The sequence below is a fragment of the Pan troglodytes genome, chromosome 16 (genome assembly GCF_028858775.2).
Source record: "Pan troglodytes isolate AG18354 chromosome 16, NHGRI_mPanTro3-v2.0_pri, whole genome shotgun sequence".
Classification (NCBI taxonomy): Eukaryota; Metazoa; Chordata; class Mammalia; order Primates; family Hominidae; genus Pan; species Pan troglodytes.
Window position 1 is genome coordinate 82,602,536 of NC_072414.2, and position 15,006 is coordinate 82,617,541.

General features: G+C 44.4%; 1 protein-coding gene across 3 annotated transcripts in view; it reads left to right on the forward strand.

Moving 5' to 3' along the window:
* Positions 1-13,706, forward strand: part of BLM (BLM RecQ like helicase) — a 100,902-nt gene extending 87,196 nt beyond the window's left edge. For all 3 annotated transcript variants that reach the window (XM_510594.9, XM_054667945.2, XM_063794348.1), the window contains 5 exons: positions 1,753-1,952; positions 2,399-2,591; positions 7,368-7,490; positions 9,448-9,649; positions 13,345-13,706. In XM_510594.9, coding sequence (XP_510594.5) covers positions 1,753-1,952; positions 2,399-2,591; positions 7,368-7,490; positions 9,448-9,649; positions 13,345-13,522 — 896 coding nt within the window. In that variant the 3' untranslated portion in view covers positions 13,523-13,706. The remainder of the gene's footprint in view (positions 1-1,752; positions 1,953-2,398; positions 2,592-7,367; positions 7,491-9,447; positions 9,650-13,344) is intronic.
* Positions 13,707-15,006: the final 1,300 nt, after the last annotated feature.

Sequence of the window (15,006 nt, forward strand, 5' to 3'; positions counted from 1 at the left end):
CCTTTCTGTCTGGGTACAGTGGCCCATGTCTGTAATTCCAGCACTTTGGGAGGCCAAGACAGACGGATTGCTTGAGCCCAGGAGTTCAAGATCAGCCTGAGCAACCTGGCGAAACCCTGTCTCTACCAAAAATACAAAAATTAGTCAGGCATGGTAGCACGCACCTGTAGTGCCAGCTACTCCAGAGGCTGATGTGGGAGGATCACCTGCGCCCATGAGATCGAGGTGGCAGTGAGCTGTGATCCTGCCACTGTACCCCCAGCCTGGGCAACAGAGCAAGACCCTGACTCAAAAAAAAAAATTGTATTTCAGCCAGCTTTCTTAGTTGTCCTCAGCAGTAAGGTTGGTCCATACCATTCAGCCTATCATTAGCAGAACGGTAGTTCTGTTTCTGTAATGTGGCCTTTCAGGGATACAAATTACTTAAAGAAAATTTTGAATAATTCAGGATATATGGCCAGAAGCCATTTGAAATTGACAATAATATAATTATTTGGAACTCTTTAAAACAGAGCTAAAGCTTTACATAATAACCATTAATTCTGATTTTTATAAATGTCACAAGGTCTCTTAAGTAGATTGTTACAATAAAGTTGTGTTTATAATGAAGACATTAGCAGTCACAGCAGCTTATGAATGAAACAAAGGATCCAGCCAACTGTGGCTCTCGGCTAGTAAGAGAAAGAGGGAAGTGTGTGTACATATTCCTTTCTTCATCTCTCCCCTTGAGCATCTTATAGGGTGTTGTGCTTTTCTTTTAGAATTTGAATAGTCTTCATTAGTGAGGGTGACAAAAAGAATAGACTTAAATACTTGGATTATAAACTAGTAGCAGTTTTGATAACCAGGGCCAGGGATCGTATTTAGAAAACTGATTGTCAAAAATTGTTTGTAGCCAGGCTCAGTGGCTCATACCTGTAATCCCAATAGTGTGAGAAGCCAGGGTGGGAGGACTGCTTGAGGCCAGGAGTTAGAGACCAGCCTGAGCAATGTAGTGAGACCCTCGTCTCTACAAAAAAATTAAATATTATAAAATAATGTAAAGAGTGTCATTGGATTGTTTGCAACTCAATGGATAAATACCTGAGGGAATGGATGGCCCATTCTCCATGATGTGCTTACTTCACACTGTATGCCTGTATCAAAATATCTCATGTACTACACAAATATATACACCTACTATGTACCCACAAAAATTTAAAAATTAATAAATACTAGATGCACTTAAATATTTAAAATTTTTAAATTAGGTGGGTGTGATGGCCTGCACCTGTTATCTCAGCTAGTCAGGAGGCTGAGGCAGGAGGATCACTTGAGCCCAGGAGTTTGAGGCTGCAGTGAACCATGATTGCACCACTGCACTCCAACCTCCACAATAGAGTGAGACCCTGTCTCTAAAAAAAAAAAAATATATAGATAAGTAATGCACAGTTATCCTAATACATAGCACAGTGATAGGAAGCTATTATGGTTTATGTAAACTCTTTCTTTGATTTATTTGCTCCAATGTAATTTTGCTGCTGTTTTTTGTCCATGTGTATTGTAAAAAGATAAGGAAAAGTGCATACAACCATAGAAATTTTAGCGTTCTACTCAAATACTTTCATTTAACAGAAATGAGTGTCTGTGCCAGGGGTTTGTGATCTATTCCATCTGTCCAAACCTGTCCATAAATGACTTTTTAGCCTCTTCTATTTGAGGGTGATGATATACGTACATTTACTCATCTTACTTCCTGTATCTTCTTATCAGGGAGTAAGAGTGCAAAAATCCAGTCAGGTATATTTGGAAAAGGATCTGCTTATTCACGACACAATGCCGAAAGACTTTTTAAAAAGCTGATACTTGACAAGATTTTGGATGAAGACTTATATATCAATGCCAATGACCAGGCGATCGCTTATGTGATGCTCGGAAATAAAGCCCAAACTGTACTAAATGGCAATTTAAAGGTATAGTATTTTTCATGTTTATTTTATTATCTCACAATGAGTGAACCAAAATATATTATTGTGAAGTATAGTGTCTTTGTCCAAGCTTATAGATACTGAATTTATATATACTGTTCTATATGAACATATTCTGTTCTTCTTAAATTGGAAAGAGATCTTAAAATTCAACCCAAGTAATATGACACCTGTCAAAAGTAATTTAATGGGTTATCAGGTCACTAAATCTTTATATATTCATTAAAGAAACATTTATCAAGAGGCTATTCTATGCTTGACACTGGAGATACAAAGATGGAGAATGCACAGCCCCTGTTCCCAGTGGGCTCACTATCTGCATGACAGAATAGAATTACCCCCAAAAAATGCAATTAAGCATTAAATAAAGCCCCTGTATGGGTACAAGTGCACATATACCCACTCCTATGATTTGTTTCTCTCTCATAAAGGTAGACTTTATGGAAACAGAAAATTCCAGCAGTGTGAAAAAACAAAAAGCGTTAGTAGCAAAAGTGTCTCAGAGGGAAGAGATGGTTAAAAAATGTCTTGGAGAACTTACAGAAGTCTGCAAATCTCTGGGGAAAGTTTTTGGTGTCCATTACTTCAATATTTTTAATACCGTCACTCTCAAGAAGCTTGCAGGTGGGTACGCATGTATCCTTTGTTACGTGGCACAGATTAATAGGCCGAAAGTTAATCTTGCTAGGGAACTCCTTAAGTGATAAATATATCTCAGTGGTTTGTTTCTTTTTGGGGTTTGTTTTGAGACGGGGTCTCGCTGTGTCACCCGGGCTGGAGTGCTGTGGCGTGATCATGACTCACTGCAGCCTCAACCTCCTGGGCTCAAGTGATCTTCCCACCTCAATTTCCCAAGTAGCTGGGACTACAGGTACACACCAGCATGCCCAGCTAATTTTTGTATTTTTTCGTAGAGACAGAGTTTCACCATGTTGCCCAGTCTGGTCTCGAACTCTTGGCTTCAAGCAATCCTCCCTCCTTAGCCTGCCAGAGTGCTGGGATTACAGATAGGCGTGAGCCACTGAGCCTGGCCTCAGTTGTTTTAATTATTTTTATTTAATCTCTGGATTAAAATCTCAGAGAAACAATTGAAACTTATTCTTTTTTTGTTTGTTTTTGAGACGGAGTTTCACTCTTATTGCCCAGGCTGGAGTGCAGTGGCGCGATCTCAGCTCATCACAACCTCCGCCTCCCAGGTTCAAGCGATTCTTCTGCCTCAGCCTCCCAAGTAGCTGGGATTACAGGCATGTGCCACCACGCCCGGCTAATTGTGTATTTTTAGTAGAGACAGGGTTTCTCCACGTTGGTCAGGCTGGTCTCAAACTCCCGACCTCAGGTGATCCACCCACCTCGGCCTCCCAAAGTGCTGGGATTATAGGCGTGAGCCACCATGCGCGGCCGAAACTTATTCTTTTTTTTTTTAAGGACATCTGAAGACCATTGAATATTAAACTCATTCTTAAGATAAAATATGTTCTTTAACATATATATAGTACTTTGTTATATATGGTATAATGGTACCCTATGTATGTTATATATGGTATAATTTTAATTATAGCTCTGTGCCTATATGAAAAATACATATAATCAAAGTAAATGGTGGGTGCATGCCTGTAATCCCAGCTACTCGGGAGGTTGAGGCAGGAAAGTAGCTTGAACCCAGGAGGCAGAAGTTGCAGATATTTGTATATAACACAGCTAAACACTATAAGGCAGGCAAATAATCGGCACAAATAATGAAGTGATGTCTGGTTTTAGAAATTACAATGATCTGGCCGGACACGGTGGCTCACGCCTGTAATCCCAGCACTTTGGGAGGCCGAGGCAGGTGGATCATGAGGTCAGGAGTTCAAGACCAGCCTGCCCAAGATGGCAAAACCCGTCTCTACTAAAAATACAAAAAATCAGCCAGGTGTGGTGGTGGGTGCCTGTAATCCCAGCTACTTGGGAGACTGAGGCAGGAGAATCACTTGAACCCGCGAGGCAGGGTTTCACCATGTTGGCCAGGCTAGTCTCGAACTCCTGACCTCAGGTGATCCCCCTGCCTCAGCCTCCCAAAGTGCTGGGATTACAGGCATGAGCCACCGCATCCGGCCGGATTATTGTAATTTCTAAAACGAGACATTACTTCATTATTTGTGCTGATTATTTGCCTGCTCTGTAGTGTTTAGCTGTGTTATGTACAAATATCTGCAACCTCCGCCTCCTGGGTTCAAACGATTCTCCTGCCTCAACCTCCCGAGTAGCTGGGATTACAGGCATGCGCCCACCATTTACTTTGATTATATGTATTTTTCATATAGGCACAGAGCTGTGGATAATAAAAATCAATGTCCAAATCAGTAAAAAAAATTATTTCAATAAAAGCACTGTGTCATAGTTTAATTAGCAGAATTTTTTCTTCCTTAATAGTCCATAAAATAACAGTATCTTAATATAGTTGGCATCTTAGAGTCAATGAAATATTGTAATGACCAATTGTAATATTGTAATGGGCTGGGGGCCGTGGCTCACGCCTGTAATCCCTGCACTTTGGGAGGCTGAGGTGGACGGATTGCCTGAGGTCAGGAGTTCGAGACTAGCCTGGCCAACATGGTAAAACCCCGTCTCTACTAAGAATACAAAAATTAGCCAGGCGTGGTGGTGGGCGCTTGTAATCCCGGCTACTTGGGAACCTGAGGCAGGAGAATTGGTTGAACCCAGGAGGTGGAGGTTGCAGTGAGCCAAGATCGCGCCACTGCCCTCCAGCCTGGGTGACAGAGCAAGACTCCATCTCAAAAAAAAAAAAAAAAAAATCTGCAATGAAGAGCTAGTTTCCTTATGAAGACATTATGTTTTATGCTTCTTTGAATCTGGATCTAGCACACTGCTATGTCTTTAGTTAATAAATACTTACTGGTCTGAGTTATTTCCATGGGCAGATAGCCCAACCCAGAATTTCAGTAGTAGAGTTCCTGGAAAACAACGTCTTCATATAGTTGACCAGCTGGGCTATATTACCTTCCATATTCTTCTTCATAAAATCTCATAATCATCACCTTCTCTCTTCTTCATTCCCTCTCCTACCATAATCGGTCATTACAATATTTCACTGACTCTAAGATGCCAACTATATTAAGATACTGTTACTTTATGGACTATTAAGGAAGAAAAAATTCTGCTAATTAAACTATGACACAGTGCTTTTATTGAAAAATTGTTTTTTACTGATTTAGACATTGATTTGTATTATCCACAGCTGTGTGCCTGTATGAAAAATACATATAATCAAATTACCGTAGGTACTTATAAAAGTTCACATTCAAAGCCTGACTCTTCTGAGTCACTTTTTGACTGAGTCGTCCATGTCTTTGTTTTTCCCTATGTCATCACTAACATTCTCATTAGCCATAAGGCATTTCCAGAGTGTTCCACTATTTTCCCCAGGATTTAATCGAAATCTCTGTTATCAGTTCTGTTTTGAAGGTGGTGGTTTCTTGATGATACCAGAAGGTGTCAACAGAAGGTTGTACATCTCTCAGCAACAAAAATGTAATGCGGCCTCATCTACTTTGGGCATCTTCTTTCTTAGGTCACGTAAAGCACTTGGTTGTACTTGCGAGAAACTATGGAATTGGGGGCCTGTGTCCTCAGAGACAAATAGTGCCTGGGTTTTTTTTGTTTTGCTTTGTTTTGTTTTTTTGGAGATAAGATCTTATTCTGTCGCCCAGGCTGGGTGCAGTGGTTGAACACAGCTCACTGCAGCCTAGACCTCCTGGGCTCAAGTGATCCTCCTACCCCAGCTTCCTGAGTAGCTGGAACTACAGGCATGTACCACCATGCTTGGCTAGCTTTTTTATTTTTTTGCAGAGACAGGGCCTCACTGTTACCCAGACTGGTCTCATACTCTTAGGCTGAAGCAATCCGCCCTGTCTCAGCCTCCCAAAGTATTGGGATTACAGGCATGAGCTACCGCGCTCAGCCAGATAGTGCTTTTCTTAATACCAAATGTATTCCCTGCTACTCTGTTTCAGAACTTTTCTGCATTCACAATCACTTTTTTAATGCTAATCACAGTATAGTCTTTTTGAAGACATGTCGTGGCAGTTAGACTCAATACATGAGGTACAAACAGTGCAGTGACTTTGTTGACATGCTGACAGTACTAATAGCTATGACTAAGTTCTCACAAGCATGAGCAGTAACAACCGCAAGGCAGCTGCCATTTAGCCATCAGCAGTTCTAAGACATATCTTGACCTCAGGAATGCTAAATTGTGAAAAGGTGTGTGTCTTAGAATTGATGAAATTTGGTATTTTATGATATGTTATTTCTAGGCGATTAGTGTAGTTTCTTAACTGTCCTCCTTACCTCCAGCTGTGAATGTGATGTACATTTTAATCTTTCAAAACCTAGTAAAACTACAACAGCTTCCCAGATAAAGTATACATTTTATCAAGGGTCTACATTTCTTCCTGCCTCTCCTACTTCATCTTTCATTAAACCCCCTTCATAAACCTTCTGTTCTGTCCACAGTCTCTTGCTTTTCCTCTAAACATGGGAATGATGTGAAAATCACAGATGGGAAAGGATTTGAAATCCACTCTTTGCTCAGCTCAAATACATAGGAATGGTTACTCCCTCACTACCCAGAGCCAGTGCATCCGTCAGTCCTACAGAGCCAGCCTCCAAAACTCACCCAAGCTTGCTTCACTATGTCTCCACTACTGCATTCCAGTTCACTCCATCCTCACTCGCTCCTGCAGTGGCTTCCACCAGGCTCCCGGATTCTACTCTTTCCTTTACAGTCAAGTTCTTAAACAGCAGCCAGGGTGACCTTTAAATGACAGGCTTGTCTAGCTGCAAGACTGATATGCGACCTCTATGCAGAGGACTCAGCTGGCTGCTTGTTGCCTCAACCCACATGGGGAAAGAGTGGAGGAAGAAAAGTTTGTGCTGGAGGAAGTAACAATTTGGTTATGCCATCTAGGGTGGGGTGTACAAGTCTGGAGTGCAGAGAAGAGGCTGGAGCTGGAAATAGAAATGCAGCGTTCTCAGTAAAGAGAGGGCACACCAGTCTCAGCTAGATGAGTACTGGCCATGGGAACAGTGGGCAAGAGCAGATCTGCTCCACTCCACGCACATGGCACAGGTCCCACCCTCGGCTTCCTCCTGCCCTGGCTCTTGCCCTTGCTCTGCCCTGGCCTATGCCGCTGGAATTGGATGGTGGGTTCCTGCCCTCTGTGCCTGTCTGCTGCCTCTGAGGGGCTAACTTTGCCTTTTACAAAATTGGCCTGTGTTCCCAGTACCCTGCAGTTAGTTGGCACTTAGCAGACGTGTGCTGAATGCGTGAATGAGCCTGAATTCAGTGGGTTTTCTATGGGTGATAATTTAAATTCCTAATTTTATGCCTTTGCACAGAATCTTTATCTTCTGATCCTGAGGTTTTGCTTCAAATTGATGGTGTTACTGAAGACAAACTGGAAAAATATGGTGCGGAAGTGATTTCAGTATTACAGAAATACTCCGAATGGACATCGCCAGGTTAGTACACAGCCATGTGTGTTCTCTAAAAGCCTGTTTAATGTGAAGCGACTCGTCTCACTGAATTAGAAGGATGCAGTTTCCGGGTTGTGTGAATGCTTCCTACACCTCGTCACACTGACATCCAAGTCAGCCCCCAGTGGTGTGCCAGTCACCTCTGAGAGGACACTAGTGCTTATGCCCCCTGTGAGTGCCAGTTCTGAACTTACTCATAGGATCCAAAAGGGGACCTTTGGGCCCAGGGGTTGCTGGTTCCCGTAATGCAGGTGCTCAAGGGATCAGAGCCCTGGGTGCCCGTTCCAGATCTGCCACCACGTCATGCTGTGTGGTCTCTAGCAGGCCACCAATAGCCTCTTTGTGAATCAGATTCCTCCACCAAGGAAGGAACATGTTATCTGACAAACATGTCTAAAGATAAAATTTAAGACTAGTGTTTAAATGTTTTGGAGAAATGAGCATGCAGCTAGAATGTTATTATTGTTAGTCATTGATAGAAGCTGCCTGAGTGCATCATTATCAGACGTTCCCGGAGTCACGTTAGGCCTGTCCTGTGGCACCTCTAATCATGAGCTTCATCATCATTACAGCTTTAGAAATCATTGACCTGGGGGAAATGAGAACAACAAAGCATTTTGTTGTAGGAAATATTGAGAGCACAGAAGTCTTCTGCCCTCTGATAACATCACCACGTAATAGGACACAACAGACAGGCCCGGTTCAGTGTTCTTCCTGCTTCCAGACAGGCAGTGTGGGGGTCTTCCCAAGGATGATGGAAATGATGAGCAGGATGAGATAGTTCAAGTTCTCTCTTTACCCAGTCGCTTTTTTTTTTTTTTTTTGACAGAGTCTCACTCCAGGCTGGAGTTCAGTGGCACAATCTTGGCTCACTGTGCCTCCCAGATTCAAGCAATTATCCCACCTCAGCCTCCCCAGTAGCTGAGCCTACAGGCATGCACCACCACACCTGACTTATTTTTGTATTTTTTTGGTAGAGTTGGGGTTTCACTATGTTGGCCAGGCTGGTCTCGAACTTACGACCTCAAGTGATCCACCCACCTCAGCCTCCTGAAGTGCTGGGGTTACAGGCATGAGCCACCACACCTGGTCATGTTCTCCTAAATTCTTCTATATGGTAATTAGTCCATTAAAAGCCTTGTTCCGAATACATTTTGACAGTGAGCCAGGGTTGGAGCAGCCATGGTGGAGTCCTGTGCCCTCCATGCTGCTCCTGTAGGGTGGCCTGTAGGACAAGGCAGACCAGCCAGGAAATGGAGACTGGGTCCCCGTGTGACCTATCTATAGGGAGGTTTCATGCTTTTTGGGTGCCTTGGGATGCAAATACTTATGGAAATTACCATCTTCTTTGCAAATGTGTGCTTTCATGCGGTCTCACCTCCCGCATAATATGTGACATGTTCAGCCATATTGTGCAAAGACAAGTTTTTTTGTCTGTAAAGAGTAAAATAGGATCTAGAATTTTCTTATGTTCATTTACTAAGAAACTATTGTTCAAAGATGAGATACAGGACCGTTTGTTTCCCTTATATTGAGCTGATTTTTTCAGCACATTTAAAATAAGTAAAATTGCCTGCCATCTTTATAGCAGTTGATACTTTCTGAATTGCCTACCAGAACTAACTGCCCAATCAACAACAGGAACACAGGCCATATGCGACAGTATGAGCTAAACCTCATGTCTCTAGTTAACTTCAAGACTATCACAAATTTTTTAAATGAATTCTGATTCTCTTTTGTTAAAAATGAATTGCCATTGAACACTTTGGGGCTTTGTGAAGTAAAAAAAGGTTTGGTTCTTGCTGAATTGTTGAATCCATATGGCAGGGAAGCAGCTAGGTATCTGCTAAAATGGGCCCCTGCAGTGTGTCTCTTCATATACACTAAAAACACGTGGACCAGTGCGACATCACCTGTAAACATCTGCATTTTCCATTTGTAGCTGAAGACAGTTCCCCAGGGATAAGCCTGTCCAGCAGCAGAGGCCCCGGAAGAAGTGCCGCTGAGGAGCTCGACGAGGAAATACCCGTATCTTCCCACTACTTTGCAAGTAAAACCAGAAATGAAAGGAAGAGGAAAAAGATGCCAGCCTCCCAAAGGTCTAAGAGGAGAAAAGCTGCTTCCAGTGGTTCCAAGGCAAAGGGGTATGTTTTGTGACATCTTTTGCAATATAGGGGACAAGGGAAGAAAGGACAAAAGTGCAACAGCTCTGCCTTGCTTTGAAGGATTTATTAAAATAAGCCATTATTAAATATTGCTAATGGAATGACAGTTGTTAATGGAGTGACAATTAAGGTTTGATCCAAAACAAAAATATTTGCTTCAAGAAACAACAAAAAATAGTTGCTTCAGATGTTTAAAACATCTACTGACTAATAGTTATGACTAAAGTTTTCTTTCTTTTTTTAATCTGGGGACAAAGTCTGGCTCTGTTGCCCGGGCTAGAGTGCAGTGGCGCAATCTCGGCTCACTGCAACCTCTGCCTCCTGTACTCAAGTGATCCTCCCACCTCAGCCTCCTGAGTAGCTGGGACTCCAGGTGTATACCATCACTCCTGGCTAATTTTTGTATTTTTTGTACAGATGGGGTTTCCCCATATTGCCCAGGCTGGTCTCAAACTCCTGAGCTCAAGTGATCAGCCCACTTTGGTCTCCCCAAAGTGCTGGATTACAGACGTGAGCCACCGCACTCAGCCTGACTAATGTTTCTTGTTTGCAAAGATGTCTTCCATGTTGATCTTCCCTTAGATATTTGTTTGCCTGTTTGGGATGATTGCTCTTCTTAAGAGACTTTTCCACCTAAAATACTATAAATCATACACTAGCTGAATAAATAACAAAGGGTTTTGTGTCCTCGTGGCTTTTACTATTCTGTCAGTACTTGCTCCGCTGCTTTTATTGCTGCAGAATCCCATGGATCTCCACCTTGAGGCACGTGCACACTCCCTGCCTTTCATTAACACCTGGGAGAATCGACCTCCCAGCCTTTGCAGGGGTAGTGAGAAGAAGCCACAACAGAGAAACCAAAAGTTTAGTCAAGCCAGGCCTCTTTAGGGGTTGCGTAAATGGCTTCTGTCTTCCCCTTCCCACGTTTTCCTGGGCCGCTCGTCTGGGACATGTCTGTTCTGGGCGCTTTCTGCACACCAGGGGAACAACAAAGACAGCATGGTCTGATATGTGTGATGATCTTGGCAGTTTCCTTCTTTCTTCATAATTGCATTGTTTCTGACAGCCCCTTTTCGATTTTCTGCCAGGGCACCCTCTGCCTTCTGGCTAGTAGGTTAGGCCTGGCAGGAGGGAGACCATTCCATCAGTCTTGAGAACTTGACCCCAAAGTAACTGTATATTGTAACAGAGTTGCTTGCAGAAAAAAGAAACCAAAAAAATGTCCACAGTCAACTTTTGCAAGCTGTTGTGTTTTCTTTTGCAGTTTTTCTACCTCTTGTCCTTCTGAGTAATAAAAAACAAGAACTGAGTGGGGAAAGAGAAAGGAAGGCAGACATTACCAAATTGTCATTTTCTTGTTAAGTCCATAAACAAAATCTTGTATGTGCTAATCCTCCTGCCAGAGTACCGAAATGAAAGGCATTAGAAAACGTTAGTTTAATTTTGTGGTTTTGAGTGCGCAAGTGATCAGTAAGTGCTCCTCAGTGAGAACATTTTCTTATTTCCATCATTTATTCCTCCACTTTGGGAAATACTCATTTCCTCAGTAACTCACACAGAGCTGGAGACCTTAAAAGGCATCTGGCCCAACACCCCGGGTTTTTGAAGAGGAAGCTTAGGCCTGGCCTGGGGAGGGCTTATCGGAGGACAACCCTGCCCGGTCTCAATTTCAAAGGTAGAAGCAGACACTGGCCTGCCCACACCTGCCCGGAGCACGTTCACTTCTGCATGTTGTCTGTGGAGACTCCTAAAAAACACGCATGGTCTCCCATCTCATCTTTATGTATTAGAACAAAGCAAACCATATTGCTATTGGCTCCCTTATTTAATTTTCACAACTTTTGTTTGTAAGAGTGAAGCACTTTGCAGCATCACCTGGAACCTAATCTGATAAGAAGCAGTAAAGCTCACACTTGTACCCATTTCCATGCTTGTTTTCAGTGAGCCTGGGTGTTTAAGATGGGATTTGTTGTTGTTGTTGTTATGGAGTTTCGCTCTTGTCACCCAGGCTGGAGTGCAGTGGCACCATCTCGGCTCACTGCAGCCTCTGCCTCCCGGGTTCAAGCTATTCTCCTGCCTCAGCCTCCCAAGTAGCTGGGATTATGGGTGCACGCCACCACGCTGGGCTAATTTTTGTATTTTTAGATGGGGTTTCACCATGTTGGCCAGGCTGGTCTCGAACTCCTGACCCCAGGTGATCTACCCACCTTGGCTCCCAAAGTGCTGGGATGACAGGCGTGAGCCACTGTGCCCAGCCAAGATGGGATTCTTTTTTAAGCCCTACCAGCTAAAGCCAGTGCACTGTGTGACTTTGTGTTACCCTTGGAGCAGCCTCTTTTTGCTCCACTCTCCTTTCCACCGACCCAGTCTGCTCCCCGGATTGAGAGTCCCTATGCAGTGAAAGAATAAATGTGGCTCTCTGCCAGCAACCTCACCTCCCCACCCTACCCTCAGAGTTTCACATCTTCAGAACAACACACAATGAACCAGTTGTGTTCTGGGCTCTCTGAGTGGGAGTAAATGGATGGCCCAGGTGAAATGGAGGCTGCTGTTGGCAGATTCATTCTGTAAATCAACATAAACAGCAGATTTTCTCTCTGGGCTTAATTTCTCAGCAGGAAATCAGCATAGGGAAACTTCAGGCTGCATCTCTGCCAGTCTAGCAGATCTCTGCCAGTTCTGCAGTAAAACTGCCTTGGAGCCAGAGTTTAAGTCATGGAGCTCCACCAGAATGTCATTACCCACAGGCTGTGACCCTATACCCTCAATTCAGACGGGAGGCTACTTGTATGCCCTGGTGCCATGGAATTAATGTGGGGCCTGACATCAGCCGGTTACAGAGCAGCAGGAGAGGCTTCTGCGGGTAATGCTGCCCACAGCCATCACTGTAAACATGCCGGCCCCGTGGTTTTGTTTGTTTTTATTTCATTTAGGGGTGGGAAGGGAGCTGTTATCTTAAGGTCTGCAAGGAAAGTGAGATGCTGGAAGGACTTGGTAATCGGCTCTGGCGGCTTCTTCCTTGGCTTTAGAAGGCAGCGAGTGGGAGGGAGAGCTGGCAGATCTCTGGGTGTAGGCAGGTGAGCCAGGGAGCTGCTGGACATGGTCCTAACAGAAGGCCGCATCTGCAGCCTTCCTGGGGCTTCCTGGGGCTGGCCAGGAAGACGCCCAGCTTTGCCACTCCTGGCCACCCAGCTCCACCCCATGCATGCTCACCCCACAGCTGCCTTGCTCTGGACTGTGCAAGTCCAGTCATTCCGGGGTGCCTGTCAGCAGGGAGCTGGGGCCTTACAGCAAGGTGTTTCACCTCTTTTATTTGGTCAGAATAGATGAGGACACGTGGACCTCAGCTCCTCTCGCAGGCTCTGGTTGTAGGCTGCCGAAGGTGTGGGTGGAGAGAGGGGCGGTGGGCTGGTCACAAGTCAGAAAATTAAGAAACAGTCCTGCACATTTCAGAAAGACAAATCCAGAACAAATTTATATGAAGGGCCACGGTCCTTTATTCCATAAGTAGTAAAGGAAACTTACCTTACCTAGGGGGCTCGTAGGCAGAAAATGCACGAGGACACATTAGGCCCAGGGAAGTGGTATTGTAGCTCTGTGCAGGTTGAGAGGAAGAAGGTCATTCATTTTTGGTTTCATTTAACATTTTGATTTTTTTCTTTGTCACATTTCAGGGGGTCTGCCACATGTAGAAAGATATCTTCCAAAACAAAATCCTCCAGCATCATTGGATCCAGTTCAGCCTCACATACTTCTCAAGCGACATCAGGAACCAATAGCAAATTGGGGATTATGGCTCCACCGAAGCCTATAAATAGACCGTTTCTTAAGCCTTCGTATGCATTCTCATAACAACCGAATCTCAATGTACATAGACCCTCTTTCTTGTTTGTCAGCATCTGACCATCTGTGACTATAAAGCTGTTATTCTTGTTATACCATTTGAAATTTTTACTCGTCTCTATTAATATTTAAATAAATGCTGGGGGGGTGATAGTTCTTCTTTTTAAAATAAACATTTTCTTTTGAATAAGCATGTTTTGCTGCCGCTGCAAGTGTTGTGGCCGTTGTTTCTCAGAACGTCTGAGGCAGCAGCTGAATCATCTCAGTGCAAGAGCTTCTGAGCATAACACGAAACCCAGAAGCCAAAGGAAGAGCCACGCGTGGGCCCTTGTGAAACTAAAGCTTTTCGTGTAAGACAACACAAACAAAATTAAAAGACAAATGACGGGGAAAAGAGGAGAAAATATATTACAAAGGATTAGTATCCATCATACCAAATACCCGTGAACCAGTCAGAAACATCCCAGGGGGCAGGTGGACCAAGGATGTGAACAGGCTAGTCTCAGAAGAAGAAATACACATGATCATGGCCCGGCACTGTGGCTCACGCCTGGGATCCCAGCACTTTGGGAGGCCCAGGCAGGTGGATCACGAGGTCAGGAGTTTGAGACCAGCCTGCCCAACATGGTGAAACCCCGTCTCTACTAAAAATACAAAAATTAGCCAGGCGTGGTGTACAGGCATGCCTGTAGTCCCAGCTACTCAGGAGGCTGAGGCAAGAGAATCGCTTGAACCCAGGAGGCGGAGGTTGCAGTGAGCCAAGATCGTGCCACTGCACTCCAGCCTGGGTGACAGAGCGAGACTCCGTCTCAAAAAAAAAAGAAATATACATGCTCTGCAAATATGTGAAAAAGGTCAATCTCCATGAATAAAAATATGATAAAACCATGTGAGACCATTCTTTTGCCTACAAATTATCAACACTGGATAATATCCCAGTATTTGGGGTCAGCGAGAAAGATTGGCAGATTGGGTGGATGTATGTGGCAGTTGCTGTAGTCCTTTGGTATTGTGGTGGCCTCGTTTTTCAGGATGCTCCATAATGGGCCAATTGGCCCCAGCATCTTTGGTAGGATTTTGGCCTCTCTTGCCTGAACTCCAGTGGCCCCATTTTCGGAGACATGCGTTTCTCAGCTGTAGGTCACCTTTGTCTGGGTGCCACGCAGCGAGGAAGTGGCATAAGACAAAACACACACCTCGGCCTGCCCTTTGTGTGGTGTTACCTGTGACGTTACTCAGGAGGGTGTAGCTGGGAAGACCCTGCCTGTGCCAAAGCCAAAGGTGTGAAGAGGGGGTTGATGGGAAGCCGTGTGGCCTCCGCCTGGGGACTCAGTCCTGAGAGGGACCCTGCACCCACCCTGAGGACCCACCCTTGTGGTAGCACACTGACTTCCTGCCTCCTCGGCTGCCTGTGAGCCCCAACTGCTGCCTGTGGGCTTTTGGCTCCGTGTTTAATGGGGGGGACTGGCCAGGCGAGTTTGCTGAGGGCTGAG